Source organism: Centropristis striata, chromosome 23 (assembly GCF_030273125.1).
Source record: "Centropristis striata isolate RG_2023a ecotype Rhode Island chromosome 23, C.striata_1.0, whole genome shotgun sequence".
Classification (NCBI taxonomy): Eukaryota; Metazoa; Chordata; class Actinopteri; order Perciformes; family Serranidae; genus Centropristis; species Centropristis striata.
The window spans coordinates 5,807,378-5,834,291 of record NC_081539.1 but is presented as its reverse complement, the minus strand read 5'-3'; the positions used below and the strand labels follow the sequence as shown (position 1 = coordinate 5,834,291).

At 37.1% G+C, this 26,914-nt stretch overlaps 2 protein-coding genes across 4 annotated transcripts in view; both read right to left on the bottom strand.

Annotated features, from left to right (window-relative positions):
• The window catches only part of zgc:112982 (uncharacterized protein LOC503771 homolog), a 14,479-nt gene extending 4,657 nt beyond the window's left edge, over nt 1-9,822 (bottom strand). For 2 of the 3 annotated variants that reach the window (XR_009389899.1, XM_059326817.1), the window contains exons 1-6: nt 9,588-9,822; nt 7,863-7,905; nt 7,057-7,731; nt 5,841-6,665; nt 1,443-1,612; nt 516-639 (exon numbers count right to left, since the gene is read on the bottom strand). Coding sequence is in view for 1 of the 3 variants with exons in the window: in XM_059326817.1 (XP_059182800.1) it covers nt 516-639; nt 1,443-1,612; nt 5,841-6,665; nt 7,057-7,731; nt 7,863-7,897 (1,829 nt within the window). In the remaining 2 variants the exon portion in view is untranslated. The remainder of the gene's footprint in view (nt 1-515; nt 640-1,442; nt 1,613-5,840; nt 6,666-7,056; nt 7,732-7,862; nt 7,906-9,587) is intronic. The other variant, XR_009389900.1, reaches the window with a different exon arrangement.
• Nucleotides 9,823-15,302: 5,480 nt separating this feature from the next.
• Nucleotides 15,303-26,914, bottom strand: part of LOC131962010 (ensconsin-like) — a 34,315-nt gene continuing 22,703 nt past the window's right edge. Inside the window, exons 9-17 of the mRNA XM_059326956.1 lie at nt 25,357-25,430; nt 25,069-25,280; nt 23,805-23,943; nt 22,779-22,959; nt 21,655-21,759; nt 20,517-20,580; nt 18,924-19,056; nt 17,509-17,783; nt 15,303-16,424 (exon numbers count right to left, since the gene is read on the bottom strand). Coding sequence (XP_059182939.1) covers nt 17,513-17,783; nt 18,924-19,056; nt 20,517-20,580; nt 21,655-21,759; nt 22,779-22,959; nt 23,805-23,943; nt 25,069-25,280; nt 25,357-25,430 — 1,179 coding nt within the window. The 3' untranslated portion in view covers nt 15,303-16,424; nt 17,509-17,512. The remainder of the gene's footprint in view (nt 16,425-17,508; nt 17,784-18,923; nt 19,057-20,516; nt 20,581-21,654; nt 21,760-22,778; nt 22,960-23,804; nt 23,944-25,068; nt 25,281-25,356; nt 25,431-26,914) is intronic.

The window sequence follows — 26,914 nt, the reverse complement described above, 5'->3', positions numbered from 1 at the left end:
TAGAGGTAAATAAAAAAGGTAAGCTTAACCAAAACTGAAAAATAATGTACATTTCAGAATTATGCAAGTAGGCCTTTTTTCGGGGAACAAGAAATGGGTTCACAACTTAACTCTATGGAGTCTCGGCGCTATTTTGTCCATTTTTTTGTCATTTTGTGTCTTTTTTTGTCATTTTGTGTCTTTTTTTGGTCATTTGGGTCTTTTTTTAGTCCTTTAGTTCAACATAAAATGTGATTTTGAATCTTTTTTTTATTTTCAAAACACTATCATGCTCAATAAAGAATTGTAAATGTTGCAAATGTGCATTAATTTCAGAGTACACTGAGACATTAAACTGCATCATTTTCAATTAAATTCTGGAAAAGTTGGTGTGTTCTAAAACTTTTGACCAGTAGTGTATAAAATGTGTTATTTCCACTTTTTTTGAATAGAATTACTGACATAAATAAACTTCTCTATGATATTCTAATTTATTGAGATGCACCTGTATGCTTGTCTGTCACCATTCTACGTACCGGTTTGAACTGAATCTCTCGTCCAGCGTCAGCTCCTCCTCCGCCTCGTCTTCAGGGTAGCCGCCTTTTTGTGGCGATGAGAACCGTTCATTCAGAGTGATGCCATCATCTCGGAAATACTGTTCTGTAGACACAGACAAGGAACACTTTCAGAACCAAAATATGTCGAGTATTTGTGGTTTAACCTGTTACTATTCAGAAGGTCTGACGGTTTTTTTCAACGGGCTCAATTTTAGAAGTATCTTAAAGATAATGATATTGTATGAAACTAGAAGATCTACGGAATATATAGAGCCAAAGCATGCCAGGATACAATGTTGGGAAGCTGAAAAAAACACTGCAAAGTTCGGCTATTTTGGCGATTTTCATGTGTCATGTGACCTCTGACGTCATGTCATCTGAATGAAAATAGGCTCTCTGTGTTCCCACAAATCTCCTCTTAATACTGATAATATGCAGTTTAAGGCAAAAACCACAAAGTTTTTCTCATGTATCACAAATTTGCTATTTCCGCCAACTGTATGTAAATATTTGTGCATACTGGGGTCCCTAAACAGGCTTTGAATGACAAACTGTAAATAAATAAATGAGTCATTTTAATTAGATATTTGTGACCAGAACAACTTGACACACAGTGCTGAGCTGCATCTCAAATTCATCTTCAGGTTCACAGCTTTCAGATGATGTCACCACTTTTATTCGGCTTTTATTATTGACCTGCTAACTCCCCCTAAACATCAACTGCCCACAACCACCAAAAGGTCTTTGAATGGTAAGAGGTTAATCACACTCTAAAAAGAGATTGAGGACTTTGAAAAACAAGGCTGCAGTGGAGGAAAAAAGAGCACCGTGAATCTGCTCGGGTTCAGGATTTGGTATATAACAGAAGACCCAACAGACGGATAGATCTGTGCACGCTGAGCTGACCTTTGACATGATGCACCAGAGTGATGATCTCCTGGGCGAAGGTCCCAGTGTGCATGGCGGACTCCCGGTACGTGCCGGAGTGCTCCAGCATGGGCAGGAAGTCCAGACGCTGGCGGCCAACGTTCACCAGGTCCAAAGAGAGCTGCCTGTCTGAGGAGTAACACAGCGAGCTGCAGGAGGAGAGGAAAGAAGAATGAAACCAAGCCAAGAGCTAAAACTGGATCCCAACATAATGAGCTCTTACCTGAATCATAAAGTATTCAATATAACCAACATGTTTTTACAATAAACACATCATTATTGCAGCCACTGGGATGAAAGTTAGACCAGACATTGGTTTTATATTTTGGAAACTAACTAATAAAGTTCTGAACATGCAAGTTGGATTCATTTAACACCTGGTGAAGTTTTTGTTTGCTTAAATATGCAAAAAGGTGGGATTCTGGCCAATATTTTCACAAAGCCTTACGTACATTTTGAAGATTTTGGGGACTTGCATCAGTTTTTTTAAGAAGTTCTATTAGATTTCAGTCTGGTGATCGATGGGGCCATTCCAACACCTTTATTTTCTTCTTTTTGGAAACAACCGAGTCGCCTTTGCAGTATGTTTTGGATAATCATCCTCATTGTGCTGGTCTGTGGCACAGATTCTTCTTGATAATTTCCCGGCTCATCTTGCCTTTGATCATTTGGATTCTACTGGTGCCATGAGCAAGAAACACACCACTTTCGAGGTTGTATTTTAAGGGTTATATGCAGACACTCCTCCAAACGTGACGCGTCAGATCACCACCGAAAAGTTAAATTTTTGTCTCCTCGGACCGCGCTTACCAGAAAGTCCCAAAGGTGGCATGTAGAGATTTCAGTTCAAGTTGTGTCCTATCAAATCTTGCAAATCTTTGGTTTTTATGAATTGAAACTGTCTTAATCAAGTTTTTAAAATGCCAAATACCAATATGCAATTTTTACAACTGCCTTTGTCTTCAAATCGTATATATTTGCTCTTCTCAACTTCTGTTTTCCCTCATAATAATGTCTCATAAAGTTCCCATTTTCGTCCATATCTATTTATATTTAGTACATTAAATCTGTGGTTTAACTAAGTGAATACCAATGTCTGATCTAAATTTAATATTAATAGCTGCATTAGCAAAAAAAAATGTTGCTGTTGAATACTTCAACTTTATTAAACGCCATTTAATTTCAACAGCAGAAAAACACTGCATGACTTTAAAGTAAGTTACTTTTCTAGTTTTAAATGATTTGCAGTGTTGTTTTAAGTTATGCTGAATATAAGTCATGAAAGGCACAATATTAGTATACTCAGTTTGAGCATAGAATTGTATATTTTAGCCAAAATACAAATTTGTTTGCTGTCCCTATCACATCTGATCTGAGTAAAAACTGAATTAGATCAAATCTTTACCTTACCCAACACTTACCTTTCCAGTGTTCCACAAATTTTCACAACAACTAAACCCTACAGTACGTAAAATAAAAAAATAATAAAAAGGGGGATGTTCGAACTTGAAAGTACGCAGATTCGTACAAATTCATATTCTATTTAGGAATAATATAATATTTTTAAGGCCTAAAGTGAGAGCCGGAGGAGATTTTCTCCTTTCAACAGGCGGGTGAGTTAAAGTTTGGGTGAAAGTTCACACTTCTTTTCTTGTTGGAGCCATTAAATCTTTAATTTGGTCCTCAGTTCTTCAGATATATTACAGCCAATGCACTCTGGGGATGCTGTTCGGCTCTTCTGTGCAAAAAACTTGACATTTTCATCGGCCATCTCGTCCCATTTGTTCAAAGTTTCCCCACAGTTTCACCAGGATTTGATGGATCCTTATTTAAGGATTTTTTTCTTTGTGATGTTAATTTCTTCTTCCAACACTTTAATTTCTTCTTTGATCCACATGGATGATGTCATTCATCTCCAATATCCAGTTTGATGATGTGCATGTTTACATCTCTGATTTCTCCTTTCAGCAGCACTTTTGTTTATGTTCCTAGCTTGAATTTGTCCTTTTTTCCAGATTGACAATATTTAACATTTATGTCTTCATTTCCTTGTGTAAACAGCACTGACGATGCATCAGTTTCCTCCATTTTTTTTGCACTGTTGATGCTGCAATTCCTCCTTTATCAGTGCTGCTATTTATCTTAAGTCTTTAATTCATTTTCCGATGTTCCAATTTCCAGCATTGATGACATTTTTGTCCTTTTAGAAGCATTAATATTTTATGTCATGGCTTTCATTTCTCTTTGTGGCTGCACTGATGAGGCTGCAATCCATCTGTTGAACCATTTCGTCATCACAGTAGTAATGTTCATGCTTTTATGTTCTTCATTTCTCTTGGATTGAGGACGTTTAAGGCTCCATTTTCTTCTAACAGCATCGACAATACTGTGATTTTTCCTGATGTTTAAGGTTATGGCATCCTTTCCATCTTTAAACAGCGTATAGGAGTTCTGAAATCAGTTAAATATGGCTGTGGCTGTCAACTCCTTCGACAAGTAACGGAGATGCACAGCCCCTTCTTCAATTTCTTCTTTTTCTTTTTGTTCATCCACCAGATTGTGTAGCAGGCTGGACAAAAACAAACTCCCCAGTTGTTCGTGTTTGCCTGAACTTTAATGCGTCTCAGGATTGGCATTCCCATCCTTTGAATCCTCTTCCAGAAATACATTTCTTCAGACAGGTGGAAGTATCCGGCCATTTAAGGCAACCACTGATCTTCCAATACTCCCTGCTCCTCCACACAGAGTAGGAAATTGCAGCAGAACATTTTTTGACCATGGTTGGTGTGTTTGTCTCCACTTCCTTCCACTGATTCCACATCTGCAGGTTTTTTTCATTCCCAAACATCAGCTGTGGCATGCAGACCAACCAATAAAATGCTCTTATCTTCAAGTCATATATCTTGATTTATGGTGTTAAAATATCCCAAACATTTCCCCCTTCATCTCAGGGTACTCAGATCGTAATCTTCCGTTAACAGCTTTCTCTGGTGTGCTTAAGTGATATCGTTGCATCACCAAATCTCCAATGCCTGCACATCTGTAAATCTTTGCTTGACTTCTGCCACAGTGACATTTTTCAGGAAGCAGACGTTTCCTCCCGCAGTTTCAGCAGTGTTGGGTTTATATTTCCTCATCCAGCTTCACACACTGTAACCGAAGCTTGGTCAGATGACTCAGAATCAGAAATGAAGGCAGATGTGTAGCATCAATCATGGGGTAGTTTTCACACAAAATATGCACTGTAGAGATTGTTCCATATATAGAGAGCTTGCTTTCCTTCTTCCATTTTCTGTCCCAAAATGTTTTTATTAGATGATAAGATGCCACTTAACTGAGTGATGACAAACTGCAACCTCCCTTCAACATCCTTCTCTAACGGGTAATGTCTGCAGGGTCTGTCCTCTTAATGCAGCTTTTCGAAAAGACCAGAGCAACAAAGATCCAACGCCTGGTTCAGGGCTTTTCAATGTACCCTTCCTGAGGTTTCTGGCTTCAGAGAAGTCCACAATGACTGTGTGGTCGTCCACTTCTGCAGCCTGTATGACTAGAAAGTCTTGCTTCTTCTGTAAACACACAAAATCACTAGATGGCCAGTATTGAACACGTAGATGCGTCTGCGTGATGTTCATCTGCTTGCCTTTGATTGAATCCTGTTGTGCTTTTGTGCCAGTCATCTTTCAGGTCATCCAGCGTTTCCCTGATTAGCTTACATCCAAATGTTCATCAAGAATTGCACATTTGTCAGGGTTTCAATTCAGTCAGTCTTCTTTGTGACTGAACACCAGATCTCTCCATTTCATCAGTGCATGAGCACGTAGAGTTGTTGACCAGTTAACGTTTCCAGCTGCTGAGTGGCTTCTCTTGTTTGCACAGAATTATAATGGAGTGGTTTGCAAGTGATGCCAGCTTGTTTATAACATGGTCACTTTCCCAACGATCGCCCCAAAGCTCAACTTGGGTTTCACTTCTTCAGGGAGTGTGAGGATTCCTGAGCCTTTACAGCCAGAGTAAAGCATCATATGTTTCTTCCTGGTGTCAATCCATGAGTTTTCAAGTGAGGGCAACTTCACCTTTGGATGAAAATGTGGAGAAACTTCTGCGAGGCATCCTAGTCCTGTGATGCAACAGCACATCTGGTCAGTACTTGAACCGACAGTACCTTACGGTATCCAGGAGGGAACACAACTCTTCTGGCAGTGTTCACTGCAACACAATCCAATTCAATATAATTGTATGTTGTGCTTTTCAACAAGCCTCCTTCCTCCATGTGGCCGTTCCTTCTTCTTTCTCTTTACCAGAGTTAGAACCAGAAGTGTGAACTTTCCCCTCTCGCCCCGAATAATATGTAAAAAAAAAAAAAAAAAAATACTCCACCTGTTTTTGTTTACGGGCCGGCTCATGTCGACTTTGATGGTTAACGTTTCCTCCGTTTCAATGGCTGTGTTGTTGCTTTTCTGATTGCTCCATCCTCGCTCCCTCTGACGGGGCATTTTGGGGTCCAAGTCGTCCCTCTGTGAGTGTCGGTCCAGACTTCCAGACCTGCGAGGTTCCCACTTCTGAAGTCTGTCTTCTTCTGCCCAGTCAGGCTCTCCATCGATGGGATCCTCGAAACTATCCTCTCTGAACGGTCGGTAGCCCGGTCTTTGCTCCTCACGAGGAAGCTCTTGGTATCCTTTGGCAGGCTGCAGTAAGCGTGGCTGATTCCTGGGTGGTCCATTCCTTCCACCCTGGCCACGACTGAACTGGCCTCTTGCTGGGCGAGGACCACCCCTCCCCCTGTGGTTCACGGGACCATCTCGATTACCATATCTCATGTGGTTTGGTCTATCTTGCGGTGTAGGGTTCCTCCTAGTTTCATTATAGTTCTTGTCTCTCAAGTTGTCCTGAAAATGGCGTCCTCTTGCATCTTCTCGATCATCCAACCTGCTGTCCGTATCCCTGAAACGCTCCTGAGAGGAGCCCATTGGACGGGGACTCCTCTGACGGACAAAGTCAGGGTCGAGATCTCTGCGACCGCCAAATTGTTTCCACTGTGTCGGCTCTATGTGGTCTGTAATGCCATGATCATGTTCAATGACGAGTGGTCCCGACTGGCGGATTTCTCCACGGGGGAGGCTCCCCTGAGTGTCTCCACCAAACCTGTCTCTGGGTGTGTGCACTGAGTAACGCTGTTCCCCAAAGTCCTCCTTATTCCCGTACCTGTGACAGCATAAGAGGAAGTGACATGGTTCAACAATTATTCATGCTTATAGGTCAACTTCACATCTGCTGTTTTTAATGTACACTTATTCTTAACTCACAGTCTACATCAGATCAAATTTACTGATATGGTAACATGAATTCTTGTAGTAACTTTGCCATTTGCATTAACAATTAGTGTGTTTAACGTAAGACATGCAAAACTTTAAAAGAATCAGATGTTGCAAAGCAAGAAAAGTTGAAGCCATACAGAATACTACTTGGACTACTATTTTGGATTACGGGAAAATGGAGTGAGGAATTTTAATTTATGGAAATTAGAAAGATGACAATCCTCTGCATTCTTCGTTTCCTTGCGACAGTGCAGCAAAGCATTTTGCTTAAAATTTACCCGAGGTGAGTGGGGTCATCCATTTCTCTTCTTTGCCTTTTAAAGGGGGGGCTCCTCTCATGATGTGGATCCTCTCTTCGCCTGTCTCTATTAAGACCCTGTTGGTTCCTCCTTCCTCTCTCCCTACCTGCTCCCCCTCTTTGGTCATCCAACCTCACACCAGGACTGAGCTCTCTGAACCTTCCTCCACCCCTACCCTGCTCCTCTCTCCTCCAGCCCGTCCCCAGCTCCCTCTGCTGGTGGTCAGAGTGGGACCTTGGTGTCGGCGGCAATCTTTCCCTCGCAAACCTTGGAGGCGACTCGGGCAACCTCTCCCTCTTTTGAAAACTCTCGAAGAGTTCTCTAAACCCTCCTCTGCCTCTATCTGGATCTCCTCCTCCGACATGCAGCGGGGAAAGCCTCCGCTCGTCATCAAAGCCCATCGCCTCATGACGGGGTGATGGTGGTCTCCGGCGGTAAGATTCCTCCGGGTTTGGATGACGCTGATGCCCATACTGACGGTCATCTAAGAAAGGAGGGGATCTTCTATGGCCTTCAGGGTACATGTCTTCACTGAAATAGTTCCAGTGTTCTTCAGGATCTTCTCTGGGGCGGCTGCTCCTGTCCGACGGATTCCCATCCAGTTCTGCAATGACTTTGTGAGGATCAAAGTCTGGCTCCTCCCATGGGAACCTCCTGAAAAAGTAAATATTGCAAAAAAAAAAGTCAGAATAAGAATCAATAAATCAGCTTTCATTTCTGAGTTTTAACTTTCACAAATCTCCTGGGACACAAATATGAAAATGAAATAACAGCAATGCATTAACCTGTAATTTGGTGATCTGGACCGTGGTCTTGACATTTGTCAGCCTTTGAGAAAAAAAAAAGAAAATGTTTTTTTTCTCTCAAGATTATTGCAAGTAAAACAAAACACACCACAGTACAGGGAATTATTATTAAACTACTTCATCTAATTTATTTATCAAGGAGAATTATTTTTCTCCCTCTCTTTTATACAGAGTATGAGTGACAATCGGCATGTTATTTTGCCTGCAAAAACAGCAACAAAAAAAAAGTTTTCAGCATCTCAAAAATGGAGAATTCCTGCATATATCAAATAGAATATAATCAGGTTTTGGACTGAGAAAATAAGATATTTCAAGACACCACTTTGGATTTTAAGAAAACTGGGACGAACATTTTTCACCATCTTCTGACATTTTATAGAAAATAATCTGCAAATTATATTAATCATTAAAGACTAAGAAATTGCCATTAGCAGCCCTGAGGAGTTCAATTGCAAAAACTCATTCTTAAATTTGATTTAACCAACACAACAGTGAGAGATTTTTCCTTGAGGCAGCAACAAGAATACATTATTGAAGACCATTTCAAAAGTTTGAGATCTATTTTCAGAACAACCAAACTGCAGTTTTAGAGATATAAACTGGACTACACCCAAGAACATTTTTGTTTAATTTCTGCAAATTAACTTCTCTTATAATGCATCACAATAAAAACCAGTTAACTCGTTTTTCAAATTGTTTTCTGCAGTCATGGAAAACATATTAGACCATTGTTTTCTTAAATTTAGCCATTTTCCATGGTTTTCTTGATAATAACCACAATCATTATCAGGAAAAACATGGAAAATGTCTAGATATCAGCTCTTAAATTAAACTCTTATGAGCTATTTTTGTTGTTATCATTATATTTTTCCAAACAAATGTACCTTTAGTTGTACCAGGCGTTAAAATGAACAAGAAAGCAAATAGAAAACAAGAGTGGTCTAACATTTTTTTTCATGACTGTATGTCATGCATTTGGCTGCGTTGTGTACTTATATTATCCCAAATGTTTTCAACAATTTTCAATGTGAGAGAAATCTGTAATTTTAGTTTAAATCAAATTAACAAAATTGTCTGTCAGAAGCAGTAACAAATTCACCTTTTAACCATTGTTAAGCTACATTTTAACTATATATTTTCAGATCTTGGTAATTTTTTACTCTGTATTTGATCCATTACTGTGTATCTAAACATATTGATTTTAACCCTTGTTGCTCAGCTTAGTCTTCACACATCTTTTGCACACTGAAACCTCTATAAAAGTTTGACTTTTATGCAGATTTAACGTGTAAGACTGCACTAGTTTAACCTACAGCAGGATGACGTAATAAACTGAGTGCATGACAGCCTTTCACATTCAGATTAAGTTAATATTTGCACACTAATTAATGCTAATTAATCGTCAGCTCTGATTTAGCTGCCATGTGCTGCGGCAGTATTATACATAAACACATAATTTAAGAGCAGTAACCTTTATTATCACATGTAAATATTGCATTTATTTATAAATATATACAAACACTTTTCCCCTTAACTTAGCTTACACACTCAACATATCATGAGATAGCCCATAATGGCCCTTATATTATATTATATTCCTCATATCGCTGAAATATAACCAAAATGTAAAAAACATATGCTAACTTTTAGCTAGTTGATGCTAAAGCTAGTTAGCAGCTAGCAGCCGTCACGCAGTCGTCTTACCTTCGTCCTCGACACGCGCCGAGCTACCGCGGCTAAAATAAGCAAAAACGATGACAAGTACAACACAAAAACGCAATATAACCGTTTATAGTTTTAGAATAAACCCATGTTTATTGCCAGATGTAACCCAAAGTTAGCTAAAAGGCGCTGTTTATCCATTAAAGTCTACAAGAAAATGGCTAAGGACGTTATCTTCCCGGCGACAGTTTACGAGTCCCGCACTTCCGCCGCGGTCTTTTCAGAATAAAAGTAATGGTTTTGCAAAATCAACTGTTTAACAAAACAAAAGCACATCAAGCTTTTTTATTAAATAATATGGTAAATATCAGCCAAATACAGAGATATTTTATCTATGACAACTGTTCAGTGTCAAATACAATGTGCTGTACTGAAATTACTCTGAAAAAGTCAATGACAATACAAAAAACTGGCCACTGGTTCCCATTTACCTCAAAACTACAAATGAGCTGCTGGACATTAATTCAACAAATGTATTTATGCATAAATAATAATAATAAAAAAAACAACAATACTACTACTACTACTACTACTACTAATAATAATAATAATAATAATAATAATAATTATTATTATTATTATTATTATATTATTATTATTATTATAGGCTAAATTGGTATATTGGTTAAATTGTGCAACAAAAGCTTGTGTAAATAAAAAAAGATCACTCTCGCTGTACTGCACTTTCAAAATAAAAAAAGTGATTGTGCACAAAGATGAGAAATTTCATTGTCGTACAAAAATTATTGTAATTGTTGGTTAGTCTCATTGTTTCAATCAATGTGTTTGTGTCTTCAAAATATACTTAAATGAGATTTTTAAATGAACTAAAATAAAGGTTTTAAATGCTTGAATATCATCTTTGCCGTTTTTAATGTCCCTCTGATTAAACACTGGCCCCTGCTTGGCCCCCACAGTAACACTGGTCTGGAACCGCCACTGTCCTTACCAGTCCCTTATTGGTTAAATCTTCTTTCTGATATTTTAATTTTGCTATGGCCTGATCTCTTGGACCTTCCCTCTCACTTCTCCTTCATGTGTCCCTGTCAGCCCAACATGTACAACATCTCTCAGCCTGACCTTTCCTCTTTTGAGTTCCTCTTTTCTACTTTTTAACACAGTCATCAAAATTAACATCACAGTCATCAAAATTTCTTATGATTAATCCAGTTATCACACATACTGTTTAACTGATTATTATTGCATTAATTTCAACAGTTGTTTCATCAAGTCACATCACAATGTTTTTCTTTTTATCCTTTGTATTATTATTGTATATATTTGTTTGAGTAGTTACCTTGGATTGGTATGTAAGATTTATTTTTTCTTTTTCTCTCTTTATTTCTTTCTTTTCTCCTTATTGTTGTATAGATTTATGATGATCTTAAACTCTAAGCTATATTTATACAGGTTTATTTTTTTCATTTTTTTTTCTAAGGGTAAATGTATATTGTAATTGTTTTTTATTTTATTCTATTTTGTAGACGGGGTAGTTGTATATTGGATTTTTATAGTATTGTGATTTTGTATGTAGTTGTAAAAGCCCAACTAGGGACAGGAGTTGAAAATTAGCTGAAGCTATATGCAGCACATCGGATGCATGCAAAATAAAAATAAAAAATAATAATCAACATTGTAACATTGTATTGATTGTAACAATTACAATCTTCCCCACATTAATCATACTGGATCAACAACAATCATTACAGTGCCATTTGTGAATCTCATCATATATTAGGAAAGTATCAAACTGTCCAGTCGCTACTCTGCTGGAAAGTCCCTGATTTTCACTTTCTCGTACTACATTTTGCTGGTGTGTGGCGAGTAGAGATCTCAACTCACTTGACAACATGTATGAAGTATATAAAATGTACTTTTATTTGACAATTAACATTGAATTTGTCATTTCTATATTTAGTTTAATTATTGAATTACTTATTGAAAGAAGTAATTACTAATGTTTGGCTTTCTTATAACCTTTAGTTCAAACATCATCAACAATGCATGAAATACCTCATGCACAATCTATCTTCTCCAGGGATTGTTTACATACAGTATGATCAGTAATCAATAACTATTACTTTTGTAAGCCAGATATTGGCGTATTGTCAGAATGCTGTTGGTGATCAATTTTGGGTCAATCCAGCTGTCAGTACTCTCTTTTATATGTATTATTGTCAATATTATTTTCTTGTTTTTGGTTTTTATCTGCAGTATTTCTTCTGAAAAACACTTTGTAACCTCCTAAAGAAAAATGCTACATAAATAAGGCGTAATATTATTTAATAATAATTCATTTATAACTAACAGGTCACATCTTGTCTTATTTTGAAGGCTGAAAGGCTAAACAGGAAGTTGTGGTCCGTCCTCAATAATGTGTTAATATATGTAAACACAATGAATGAGCTGTCACATTCAGAGTGATACAGCTGTGTGGGAATCTGAAGTAAAAATGAATTATTCACTTCCACGTTTGCAGATCAGTTTTAATTTCAGTGCAGCATAAAGTCAACACACAGTGAGATATAATGATAAATAAAAGTGGCTGCATTAAGCCCTACACTACATTTGTCATTTCAGAAGTCACTTCTCATGAATGTCAAAGATTAAACATCTTACACAGTTTTCAATCTTTAACATTTCGCTTCATTTCATGTCCTCAACCAAGAGTGTCCGTTCAACCTTTTTATTTATTTATCCAGCTCACTGACACAAATGGCTTGATGAAGTTTATTGTTCTTTTTCAGCAGGTATCCATGCACCACATCTACAATGATATATTCCACCAAGCTGCAGTGTCACAGAGTTTTAAGAGTAATATTAGGATAAACATTATGTCCTTTATTTTTACTTCATATACAAGGGGGACCCCGGAGACCCTCTTTACGATGAGCTTCAGCAGAATCTGGAGGAATAATGAGCTAACATGGAGAGAGGGAGGCCGGCCAGCAGGAGAGTGGAAACATAAAACAGTGTGCTGAAGGCTGCAGCAGTGACGGGGAAACGCCTTTTTCCCCCTCAATGTGGCACCTTGGAGGAGCAGGCGAGACGCTGAATCCAGGTTTGACACATTCCTAACAGTTCAACCCCTCAAATCCTTTTTTTCAGCCATGCATAAACCTACAGGAGCAAAAAAGAGCGAGCCTTGGTCCACCACTGAGACTCTGCACCAACACCAGCTTACTCTTCACCTTCGAGTTAACAAGTCAAACAGATTTATAGAGGAATAGGCATCAATTGAGACCAGAATAAACAAAAAAAATCTGCCAAAATGAGGCAAAAAAGGTAATTTTAAGCACAAAAAAAAATCTCGATAAATTACATTTGAAAAAATAAACTAAAGTAATTTTTTAAAATGGCACCAGACCATCATTTAGAAAGATAAAATCCACAAAAAAATTATTGAATGTGATTTTCCTTAAATGCCCAGAAAGTTGTACAGAGTTTGATTGGTGGCTTGTTAAAAAAAACCGAAATTAATTTAGTATTCATTGCCAGAATTACAAACATGGCATCAGACAGTAATGTGGGGAGACAAAATTTACAAAGAAATTATAACTGAAAGGAGTGTGATTTTCCTTAAATATACTGCAAAAAAGGGTGTTCAAAAACAAGATAAAAAAACTAAATCTGAAGGAAATTATCTTGCTGCATGAACAGACAATTTCATTTGACAAGATTTCTTGAATTAAGATTGTTAAATCTATAAATAAGCATGTTGAACACCTAAAATAAGAAATAAACTCTTAAAACAAGATAAATGATCTATCACTTCTAAATAAGTTGTTGTTTATTTATCTTGGAAAGAAACAAATAATTTGCAGTGTACTCAGAATTGTACAGAGTTTGGTTGGTGGCTGGCTAAAAAAAGTTCATTATTTCTTTACCAGAATGGCATACTTGGCATCAGACCATAATGTAATCATTTAAAATGACAAAAAAAGTAATAACTGAATAAATAGAATGTGGTTTTCTTTAAATGCTAAGGAACTTGTAGAGGGTTTGGTTGGTGGCTGATCAGAATGGCATCATGTAGGGAGATAAAAGTTTACATGAACTGTAATTAAACAGTTGATGATGTGAATATGGTCCTTTCTAAAGAATATTGCACAGAGTTTGGTTGGTGACCCTGCAGTTTTGTTTTCGGTGGTTGAGTTTGGACTTATTACCTCAGACTGTTTACAATCCTGGCTAAATCCTGGGAATCACATGCTTCACCCTGCAGGTAATTGCACGTTTGGCATTTTTTTTCCTCACTTCCTTCTAATTGGGTGCAGCACAGACTTGCTCAGGTGACATTTTCCGTCCTTATTTCTGTATTTTCCAGGATCTTTTAATGCAAAAGTGCACATGCTGGATGAAAACACAGCCTGAGGGGCAAAGCACAGAGGACGGGGTTTTTTTTTTACTGCACAGAGGTTTAAGGCCTCAGAGGTGATGAGCTGTGAGGTGGTGCCCGCTGTTCTCTGTTCTCAATTGGTGAGGTATATTTTAGTCGGGGGTGAGCTGAGTTGGAGATACAAGCGTCTTCAGAGCAGTGAAACACCAAACTACTGTAAGTGCACACTCTAATCTGCAGCTAGCGTGGTTACAGTCAGTGCCAGACAAATACACAACACACTGTGTCGACCTGCAGATAAAAACACAGGACTGTTTTTTTCAGGTTTTCTTCACGTCCTCACTGCGGAAAAACGTCCATCGACCAAGTGACGAGCAGCAGAAAAAACCAAAGCGACTAAGAGTTATGGGTCGACAGCGGGGTTATAATATCAGGGTTTTTTTTTTCTCCAGGAAATCTACAGCAGACTGGGTTTTTATAGGAGTAGGAGTCGCTGTCAGCAGTGAGATAAACACACAGGAACCTTCAGAAACACTGACAGAAAGAGAGACACTCCCACACACTGTTCACAGCTACGACCATTAACAGCTCCACTAGCTAGTCCTCACTGAAGATGCTACACGGGATTCACACAGCAGTGTCTGTTTGTTTTACGGCTTTCTCCCTCCCCAAAGATGAACTGCTACAGAGCCGCTCCCTGACTCCTCCACCCAGCACGATCTATTTACAGAGTTTTACAAAAGCAGGGAGGGGAGATATTAAAGCGGGTGATACTCGAGTGATGTTTTGCGGCAGTGCAGACGGGCGATAATGGCTTCAAACGGGGACAGATGTGGAGGAGATTTTATCATTTCAGAGAACTGTTCGGGACAAAGAAGTCATGGAAAGACGGAATCAAATATCTGGGAATTTTGTGAGATATCTTAAAGGTATCATATGCAACATTTCTGCATTAAATTGTCTAAAAACAACTATTAGACCGTTGTTTTCTTCAATGTCTTGTTCATTTTAATGCCTGGTACAACTAAAGGTACATTTGTTTGAACAAATATAATGATAACAACAAAAATAGCTGATACGTTTAATTTAAGAGCTGATATCTAGACATGTTCCATGGTTTTCTTAATAATAACTAAAATCATTATGAAGAAAACCATGGAAAATGTCAACAGATATCAGCTCTGAAATTAAACTCTGATCAGTTATTTTTTTTGTTATCATTATATTTGTCCAAACAGATGTACCTTTAGTTGTACCAGGCATTAAAATGAACAAGAAAGCAAAGAGAAAACAAGGGTGGTCTAATAATTTTTTTCCATGACTGCATGTACTTATATTATCCCAAATGTTTTCAATAATTTTCAATGTGAGAGAAATCTGTAATTTTAGTTTTAATCAAATGAAAAATTGTCTGTCAGAGGCTGTCATACATTCACCTTTAAACCAGTTTTAAGCTACATTTTTACTATATATTTTTTCAGATCTTGGTAATTTTGATTCTATATTTTAACCAGATGAAGGATTTTAACCATGTGGATGTTAAGTAATCAGGATAACAAGCTGAGAAAACGATAGCAGCAGCTCAGCTCGCAGCCCCTCAGGGGGGTCCTGTGTCCACCAAACAGTGTTGGAAAAACACAGATTTTTAACATGAAACTGCTTTATTCAGTGTTTAAACTGGTTTTAATCAGCAGGTCTGGTTGTTTTGGAGAGGAGGAGACCTCTGTGGATAATTCGGCTCCCGGTAAAAACCTCATGAACGCTGAAGGAATCTTCACCAGGAGAAACTGACTCCCATGATCTCGTTCATCATCAAACTCTGTCTTGGCATAAAACTACATATTGTGCATTTAAATCCCAAATAATATATAATCTCTAAATGAAAAAGTGAGTTGAGGTGTGCAGATTTGGGCTGACGTTTGAAATCCTCAACTCATTACTTTACATTTAGTTTTCAACAAGGAACATTTCATGTTTTTGGTTATAATAACTTGTTATGTAACTTATGTACGTGGTGTAAGTTAAGTTAATTAACAATAGTAAGTTACAGGTTTGTCATTTAACTGTTGAGTCCTGTATTTGTTCGACCCGTCTATCCTCATACACAGACTTTGTTGCTCTTTATACTGCGTCCCCTGACTTTAGAGGCAGCCCTGCATTATATACAAATTATAGTGCATTACTTTTTGTAGGTGTAAGAACAAACAGTGAACGAATAAGAACAGCGTGCATGTTTGCATTATTTTTGTCTGTGAGAGTCAAAATCGCCCATTTGCACTGCCTCGAAATGTGGCCAGAAGCTTTACTGTTATGCGAGGTTTTGGTAATACAGATGTGAAATTAGTTGTTCAGCATTTGTTCCTTGTGGGATGATTGTTGTCATTGTTGTTGTTGTTGTTGTTGTTGTTGCAGACAGAGGTGACGGTCTCTTGGTCTGTTCCTCCTGTTTTCTACAGAACCTGCCAGCTCCTGAGAAGGCCCTGAGAGAGAGAGAGAGAGAGAGAGAGAGAGAGAGAGAGAGAGAGAGAGAGGAAGAAACTGATCAAAACTACCTTCAGTTTATGTGTTTTAATCCTGAAATACCTTCATGATTCACTTAAACTCATCACATTAGTGTATGTATGTCCTACTCAGCAGAGCGACTTGGGAAAGTCTAGATGTATGAGCATACAATTAGCTAATTAACTGTAAAGAAGAAGGTTAATTAACCTCCTGTTATCATTGGCCTTTAAATCCCACCAGATTTTAGCAGCTAGTTGCTCTATTTTCACTTCATGCACAATAAACGAGCTAATTAAAGACATCTAGAGCGTTAGAGTTTCTAGTGGTTTGGGAAGAGGCCAGATGATGATTGAATGAACACTTCTCACACTATAAAACCAACTCTCTAAATCTGAGGTTACTGCTGTTGTCAGTGGAGTCTGCTGGTTTTAAAGAGAGTAAAGGTTACAAAAACATTCAAAATATTGCGTATACTTACACTGATATTGCTTGTTTTAGTGAGTTAAATGTTTGCTACGTCAGAACTTTTCGGAAAAGTGTTTCCATCTCTCGTTTAGCACATAAACAACCTCAAGCAAACATCCACCATGGGAGACAGGGCTTTCTGTGCTGCTGCACCACGGCTGTGGAACGCCCTTCCTGACACCCTGAGGGCACCACAGTCCATAGAGACTTTAAAAAAAAAAACTAAAAACATTCCTTTTTAGCAAAACCTTTGGTTCCTCCCATCTAGATGGTTTTTAGATTATGTATGTATGTTTCCTGTTTTTAGCTGTTTTTCTTTTTTTATCCTTTTTATAATTAGAATGTTATGCTTTTAACCTGTAGCACTTTGAGATTTCCTGTAATGTAAAGTGCATTACAAATAAAATGTATTATTATTATTATTATTTCAAACTTTTATGCACATTTTTTTGTTTTATCGAATTTTGGTGTTTCTCGTGCAAATCTTAAAAATGTGCAGAGAAATTCGCTGATGGAAACACGACTACTGTGTGACCAGTACTAACCACGGCAGGTAAACTGCTCCTGATGTGTAAAGGAGGCGTGGCGGTTCTCTACCTTGCTACTGGACGTCCAGTTTGCTGGGGCCGACGCTGTGGATGAGCTGGGAGGACTCGGAGGCGCCGTTGTACGCTTGGATCAGCAGGTTCTTGTTGAGGTCTCCGACCCCGCTGCCGGCCTGCAGTTTGGGGTAGGGGGGCGTCTCGGCGCCCTGCCGCTGGCCTCGGCCGTGGGCGTCCAGGTCCATCACATGCTCCTCTGTGAGCGGCGAGAACTCGTGAGCGCTCGCCTGCTCGTCCCTGGACACTGGACTGATGGAGACAGATGGAGAACTTCAAGACACGATGATGACAGAGACAGAATATTTTATTAATTTTAACACATATTTTTTTTAGCTTTTCGTTATGAACTACAAAATGATCCACCAAAAAATGAATTTGTCACTGTTCCCTGACAATAAATAAATCATTGTCCCGTCATCAGAGACGCCCGATATAAACTTTTGGCCGTCTGGATGAGCAGGATGTGGAGACAATGAGATGCAAGACTGGAAGAAAGAAGCCAGAAAGGCTGATTGGTATGGAAGGAGTCACCTCAGTGCAGACAAAACTTGGCAGACAGTGTGCAAATGTACAAGCAATGGGGAAAAAATTAAAAAACAACTGAAATTCTTGTTGTTATACTAGGCCTGTCACGATAATTACTATATCGACTTATTGTTCGATATATAAAATGGACACAATACTTTTTTTCTGGACTTGATTTATATTGTCGTTTACATGCGTGTTTGTTTACATAAGCCAACAATTTTTTCTCAATGGGTTTTTCCCTAAACGGCTATTAAATGTGCACATACACACACACAGACTGCCCTGTCTCTTAAAGGAGCCACACCACTCTAAAAGTGGTTGTAATTCAGACTTTTTGTGCTTTTTTGTGTTGTGTTTCAAGTAATGCTGCAAATGTTTAACAGGCAGTACGGATTGCTGAAAAAAATATTTCCCAAGCAGCTATTCCAGCTGTTTATATGTTATTTATAATATAAAATAATATAATTCAAAATATTAATCTCAGTGCATTTTTTTGTGGATAGAGCCTGAGAGTGTTCTTTTCCACAATTCAACTCCAATGTTTAATATTCTTGAAATTTAAAAATGAATTGTTGTTGAAAAGGAGGTACTTGGATTATTATTTTCTAATATCATTAAATCAGCAGCATAAAATGGTCCTAAAACGACATTGATACAACAATACTATCGTTTATCATGATAGTTTCTTGGAAATTATGTCGCCCTAAAAAATGTGTTATTGTGAAAGGCCTAGTTTTTATATTTACAAAACCATGCAGAGTAAATGCTAAAATTGCTGCTGGATTTAAAAGAAAAGCATGAGGTTTAGCAGAAGCAGAGACAACACCTGAGAGACACATGGACAGTTAGAGACAGTCTGAGAGACACACAGAGACGTCTCACCTGACGTCCATGGACTGGACTCCGTCAGACAGCTCGTCCACAAAGCTCTTGTTCTCCAGAGGTCCCAGCATGATGACGGGGGCTTCAGCCGGAGTGGCAGCGTCCTCCTCCGAGGGGACGGCAGCCTCCGACGCTGACAACACACAGAGGCCAAGAACACTTACATTTCTGGGAATATTATAACAGAGATAATAACGGAAAGCACCTTTCACAGAAATGGAGTTCAGCAAAGTGAGTTCCCAGTAATGAATAGAGGTGTGAATCAGCATATCAGTCCCACAATAAGATTTTATCCTGATACTTGAGCCACGATATGACATTATTTTTCGATTTGATGCATTTTGCGATATGGTGAGTATTGAGATTTAAGTAAGTAAGTATGTAAATTTTATTTATAAAGCGCTTTTCACAAGCAAAAGTCCCAAAATGCTTCACAAAGGCATAAAACAACATACAGGCAAACATAGACAACACACAATACAACAGGAAAACATAATTAAAGCCTGGGCGTCTAGTTAACCAGGTACATACAGTCAACTAAATGCCTGTCTAAACATTCATCCATCCATCCACGTCCGCTTATCCGGGGCCGGGTCGCGGGGGCAGCAGGATAAACAGGGCATTCCAGGCGTCCCTCACCCAAGCCACAACGTCCAGCTCCTCCTGGGGACCCCAAGGCGTTCCCAGGCCAGGAGAGAGATATAATCCCTCCACCGTGTTCTGGGTCTTCCCCGGGGCCTCCTACCAGTCTGAGCTGATATCTAGCCATTTTCCATGGTTTTCTTGATAATGACTTTGTTTATTATCAAGAAAACCATGGAAAATGTCTAGATATCAGCTCTTAAATTAAACTCTTATCAGCTATTCTTGTTGTTATCATTAAATTTGTCCAAACAAATGTACCTTCAGTTGTACCAGGCATTAAAATGAGCAAGAAATTGATGAAAAAGGCTGGTCTACTCATTTTTTCCATGAATGTATACATATATTCTCAGTTCCAATTATGAACAGAACCACTTATTATCTCACAATTTGAAACAACTTAAACAAAAACCAGAACAGCAAGAATGTATATAGAATAAAGCCGTCATGACACCTGGAATATATTCTGATATTAGGTGCATTAAATGTTTTAATCTTTTAACTTTAACTGGCCAAGTAAAACAACACTTTATTTGTTGATATATATATATACCTTCCTACATCATTTACTTGGCAGGTTTGTTTTAAGTGTTTAATATGAAATAAATCAGTGTGTTCCACCTCCTCTGTGATGTTAAAACAGCAGTAATGTAATTTAAGACACTTTGGGTTCAGAGAGTTCAATAAATGCTGCAGTCGGCTTGTTATTGGATGGTGTTGCTGCCTTTAAACCAGCAGGAGGCGCTGTTTCCCTGCCTGAACAACACTGCTGAGTCACTCTGCAGCTGAAACTCATCTCCTTTAGTTATATTGAAAACTAATTATGCAGGCCAACAAGCTTTGTAAGAATGTTTCACATCCAAGTGAAGAAAAACAACAAAACATGCTGAAAATGGAAGTGGAATTAAATTGTGACGGTGCAGGAAATAAAGTGAAGTATTTAATATTCACCTGCAGCAGCAGACAGAGGCTCCACTTCACTCTTCCTCGTTCTCTTCATGATTTCCTCAATTCTCTGTGAAAAAAGACATAAAAAATACTTTTTTGTTATTTATATCAATGATTTTCTTCAATCAATTTGAATAAGCCTGCGTGAAAGAAAAAAAATTGATGCTTTTGAGGTCTGTAGTTCATGAAAGAGACACATTAAGGTTCCTTTCACAGTAATGCAACCTTAAAAAGAGCGAGAGGCAATAAAACCAATAAAAGTTACAAGATAAAAACACAGAAGACCAAAAAAAAGAAAGAAACAAACAAATGCTGTGATAGGCCTGATGTTGGATCTCTAGCAGGAAAAGCCTGTCTAAAAACCAGACGGAGAGAGAGATAAGATAAAAAAATAAAATAATATATTCATCACTGGAGGGGAAATTCAGATGTTGCAGCAGCACAAGGACACAAATACAGATAACTCGAGCTACAGAGTAAATAATTAGAGGTCTATAAATATAAAAGAAGAAAAGAAACAAGAATGGAAACTATACAAGATACACAGACTGGCAAGCTGCTTTTCCTCTTTTAAATCTCTCTAAGAAACACATTTTATGTTTATGTTTGTGACCTGAACTGACTTTTATTGTGAAGTGACCTATTTCAAAAACCTATTTCTATAAAAATGTGTTCTTATATCTAATTGATTACTTCATTTAATACAGTTTTATCTCACCTGTTTTCTTTTTTCTTTTGATATTCTGGTCACAAGTACATGTACATATATTCTCGGTTCCAATTATGAACCGAACCACTTAATTCACAGTTTGAAACTACCTCAACAAAAACCAGAACAGCAAGAAAAGAAACAATGATTCCTCAAGTCTCTATGGAAAAAAAGACGATTTTTTTTTTTAATTATATCAAAGTTTTATAATTTTCTTCTTCACCTATTTAAATAAGCCTGTGTGAGAAAAGTAATTTGATGTTTTTGAGGTCTGTAGTTCATGAAGCAGACACATAAAGGTTCTTTTCATTTTGCTATCATGTCTTCTCGAGGTGCATTATAACAGACTGGAAAACCCTTTGTGATGCAGGAGGAGGGGGGATGATTTCTGGGTCACAGGAGGACACGCTGAAGCATAATTCAGCTTGTTACCTTCTTCCTCTGCAGCCTCTCCTGCTCCTCCTGGATGTGCTGCAGCTCTCTCTCCTGTCTCTTCCTCTCCGCCTCTTTCTGAGCTCGCAGGAAGGCCTCCTCCCTCTGAAAAACACCCAGTATTATACTTCTGGTGGCAAGCAAAAAAGCAGTCTCAAGAAGGTGGTTAAAACAAGACCCACCTACAATAGGAGAATGGCTAGATGTGGTCCATGATATATATAGAATGGAAAAGTTATCCTACTCCCTCAAAATCCAGACTGACAAATTTTCAAGAATATGGTCTAAATGGACTGGGTATGTTGATCACATAGGCCTAAGATCAGATTTTGTTTGAGTATTTTTTGTTTTTGTCTTGTTGTAATTATCTATGTGTATGCATGTCCCTTTTTCTTTATTTATTTTCTTTCAGAGAATTAAAGTGAAACTCCCTCTTATGTTCCAACTGTTCATAATGTTAATACATAAAAATGTAAAAAAAATTGGGCCTGGGAAGAAAACTGATGTTGATGTATATCTATGGATACAGAATGAAAATCCTGATGGTTATCTTTTCTATGATTTAGTTTTCTTTCCTTTCTTTGCTTTTCCTATGTATCAGGAACCTGTACATATAAGAGAAATTACGTTTGTTTTTTAAGAAGGGAAAATATCCTATGTTGTATGTAACCTGTTGGCCTCAATAAAGATAAAAAAAAAAAAGAAAAACACCCAGTAACCTCCATAAATGCACTGTTTTCTCATGCACATACCACCTTAAATCAAAGGCTCCAATCAAATCAAACTCCATAGAAAAAGTGAAAACATTTATCTTCTATGTTAGTGTCTTTATTTGGAGGAGATTAGATGACATAGTCAGCCTCTGAGTCCTGTTGTATATTTGTTAAAATTTAGATTTTCACTGGCAGGCTTTACTGCTGTTTTCTCTGCTGCAGGAATCAGACAAAGCATGTTTTTGGCAAATTATTCTAATTAATGATGGACAAATCAGAAGGACTTATAATTACCAAGAGAAGTTTTTATAAAGTCTAGTGTCATTTATTAATGTACAGTCATGGAAACACTTATTAGACCGCCTTTTTCTTCAATTTCTCCTCATTTAAAAGTTGTTATTGTGACTTCACCTCTTTGTCCAGCTGCTCCTGCATGTCCTTCCATCTCTGCTCCTTCTGCCGTCTCTCCTCGTCCTCCTTGTTCCTCCTCTCCTCCTCCCGCCTCACCCTCTCCTCCTCAGCCTGCTGTGCAGCTCTCTCCTGTCGCTCCCTCGCCTCCTCCTGCCTCCTCTGCTCCTCCTCGGCCCTCAGCCTGCAGGAACACATGAAGGTTTGAGCCGTGCATCAGATTTAGAATAATCAAAGGGTTGATAGAGAAGATTTTGGGTGTTTGAGGGTTGATTTTTAATGTTTTTTAATGTGTTTGCTTATTAAAATTGAACTGAAGATGCAGTGAGCTACAGATAGTACTTGAGTATCATGACTGATTTTTATCCCAGAATTAATACAAAATGTATATATACACACATATATATAAAGAAAAATGTATTAAAAAGTCAATAATCATTAATATAAATATAAAAAACAACAATATCAATTATGAAAAAATTATCAAAAGTCATGTAAAATGAATCTTTATCTTTTAAATAATAAATATTTGGTTATTATAGCAGGTTATTTTCATAACTAATCCATCAAATGTATTATTGAAATAAATAATATATACTTGTATTATAAATATTTAATATTATTTCAGTCCACCTGGAAGGATTCATTAAAATATATCCATTAAGACCTTTATTAAAATTCATTAAAATTAAAACTAAATCATGTTTTAATTAAAAATGAAATACATTAAATTAAGTTAATTAAAATATAATTAAAATCCATTAACCTATATCTATTATAATCTATAAAGTGCCAGAAAATAGTGGAAAAACCTCGTGAAAACCTCTCAGATTTTCACGTGTCTCTTTCTTGTCTGAATATATTTAGATTTTGGATTATTAGTCAGTTTATTATCACAGTAAACAAGGAAATGCAACAAATCTTTTCATATGAAACGTTGGAGCTAAGGAATGTGCAACTTTTCATGAAAAAACGTACTTAAAAACAGCTCATTTGCAGCAGTAAGTGTAAAGCTAGCTGTTTGTGCACCTCTCCTCCTCCTGCCGTTGTCTCTCCTCCTGCTCCTTCTGTATTCGGGCCAGACGTCGTCTCTCTGCCAGCAGTCTGGACGCCTCCTCAGCATCCGTTGTCCCACCAACACTCCTGCCTGTGGGCGTGCCCGGAGACTCTGTGGAGGAGGAGGAGATGATGATGGGGCATGACTTGACAAAAAAAAAGAGACATGTCTGGACAAATCTGTAAGCAGAGATAAATATCAGATAGATATCTCTGTTTACATCCGACCACATCAGGCCTATATTAGATCTTCTGTATTTTTTCTATATTATATTTGTCATATACCACTTATATATTTTAATATATTTATTTATTGATGTTCATACCACTACATACAAGAACTTATTGAACCTATTTAACATGATAAAATATATTTTCTACAATGTGCAATATCTGAAAATTGCAAAGTTCTTTCAGGAAACAAACAAACACAAAATATATATTAGAAATAAAATGTCATATTACAGAAATGTATGTATATAATAGGGCTGAGCGATATGGCCCTAAAAGAATATCACGATATTTCAGGCTTTTTTTGTGATAATGATATTCTTGACGATAATACGAAATACTTAAAAAGATATAGAAAATATCATTTTTTTTTGTCTGTATGAATAAATACAAATCTAAAATGTAGTGTGAAGTGCAAATCTCAACAGTTGCCAAATACAAAAAAAATTACTCTTGACTCTTGAGTATGAGCAAATAATAAAAATATCCATTTAGGGGTTTCGGGGGCATATTTGAATGACATTTTGTAAAGGAGAATAAAGTTTCTTGTATGTTTTATTTAAGGCATCTTATTTTGACAGTCTTCTTGTAAGTTCTGTGGTGGATTCTGTTAACACACTGTGCTCTTATTTTGAAAGCTGCATGTGTTTAGCGACAGAGAGTAAGTAGCTTTTTGTGATTAAAACAACTTTAATTGTTAGTTAATATTAACCTTATGCCACTACATCAAGAAGTAGGAATGTTGCCAATATCATGATATGCATTTTTTTAACCATAAAAAAAATATACCGATATTATCGTGAACGATACGATATGGCACACCCCTAGTATATAATGTGCATAGAATATGCTTATTCTGTCTGTATTACAAATACAAAAAAGAAGGATGAAATAAGATGACAAGACCATTCTTGCTTGTTGTGTGGAGGAACTTTGGGAACCATTGTTCTAATGTATTGACATGCAGCTGTATACTGAGACACAAACACACACGTCGGTTCTTTACCTGCATTCAGTTCTTTGCTGGTGGATTTGGGGATCCGTTTCTCCGAGGTCTCAGACTTGGTGGATTTCCTCTCCAGGGTGCTGTGAGCTTTCACCTCCGTGTGACCTCTGTCGTCGGGGGTGCCGGGGGTGGTGGCCCTCTGCCGGAGCGGGGAGGGCGGGAACTGGCCCGGGGAGCATGGCGACTGGGCGCGACTCCTGTTTGACCTCACCCTGATAACCAGCAGAACAGAACGTCAGGTTGACGTTATTCCATGTGTGTGTGTGTGTGTGTGTGTGTCTGTGGTACCGTTTCGGTGTGGCGGGGCCCTTGCTGTTGGCTCTGAAGGAAGAACTGCGGGCCGGCGTGTTTGGAGTCTCCCCCTGCAAGTCATATTAACAAGAGCACACATTATATTGTGCATCTGAACACTGATTTTTTTTTAAATCCGAGAATGAATACAAAAACACGGCTCCAGTTGGACTTGTGACAAATTTCAATAAAACATTTAAACCAATAAAAATAATTTAAAAAAAGCACAGAAACATTAATATAAAAAGACTCTCAAATGAATTACATAAAATATCAGAAGAATTAAAAAGCAGTACAAATTAAAAGATATAAAAAATTAAATAAATAAAATGTGTTAAAAGTCAGAAGCAATAAAAAATAACTTTGAAAAAGTATCAGAATCTGATTTATTGCCAAGTAGGTTGAACAACAATAACATAATATATATATATAAAAAATATTATATATATATATTTTTTTTTAAACTATAAAAGTCAAGAATCCATCAAGTATAGAATTTATCAAGTAAAATATATCTCAATAAATAAGTATTTGGTTATTTTAGCAGGTTATTTTCATAACTAATATCATGACATATTTTCCAAATATTCCATCAAAATAAGATTTTTTTTTCAGTCCACCTTGAAGGAGCCATTAAAATACATCCATTAAGACATTTATTAAAATTCATTAAAATTAAATCTAAATAATTGTTATTAAAAATCAAAATTAATTACATTTCATTCAAATTGCGCTAAATTAAATCACATTAAATTAAGTTCATAAAAATGTAATTAAAATCTATTAAACTACCGGTATATCTATTATAATCTATCAAATATAGTGCGAAAACCTCATGAAAAACTCAGATCTTCAATTGTCTTTTCTTGCCTAAATATCTTTAGATTTTGGATTATTAGTCAGTTTATTATGATATCAAGACAAAGAAATGCAACAAATCTTTTCCTATGAACAGTTGGAGCTAAGGAATGTCTGCAGGTTTTCATGGAAAAACAAACTTAAAAACAAATAATTTGCAGCAGTAAATGTAAAGCTAGTTGTAGTCTTATTAAGTTATATTAACAATTATTACTGTAACAATAACAAGAGCACACATTATAAACAAGTAGTCTTACATGACATGAAGCATTTAATAAAACCAAATATACAGTACAGGCCAAAAGTTTGGACACACCCATCTCATTCAATGCGTTTTTCTTTATTTTCATGACTATTTACATTGTAAATTCTCACTGAAGGCATCAAAACTATGAATAAACACATATGGAATTATGTACTTAACAAAAAAAGTGTGAAATAACTGAAACATGTCTTGTATTTTAGATTCCTCAAAGTAACCACCCTTTGCTTACTAGAATATAAGACATGTTTTCAGTTATTTCACACTTTTTTGTTAAGTACATAATTCCACATGTGTTCATTAATAGTTTTGATGAATTTACAATGTCAATAGTCATGAAAACAAAGGAAACGCATTGAATGAGAAGGTGTGTCCAAACTTTTGGCCTGTACTGTATGTCAGCAACATTAGAGCACAACATGAAAATCTTTTTTG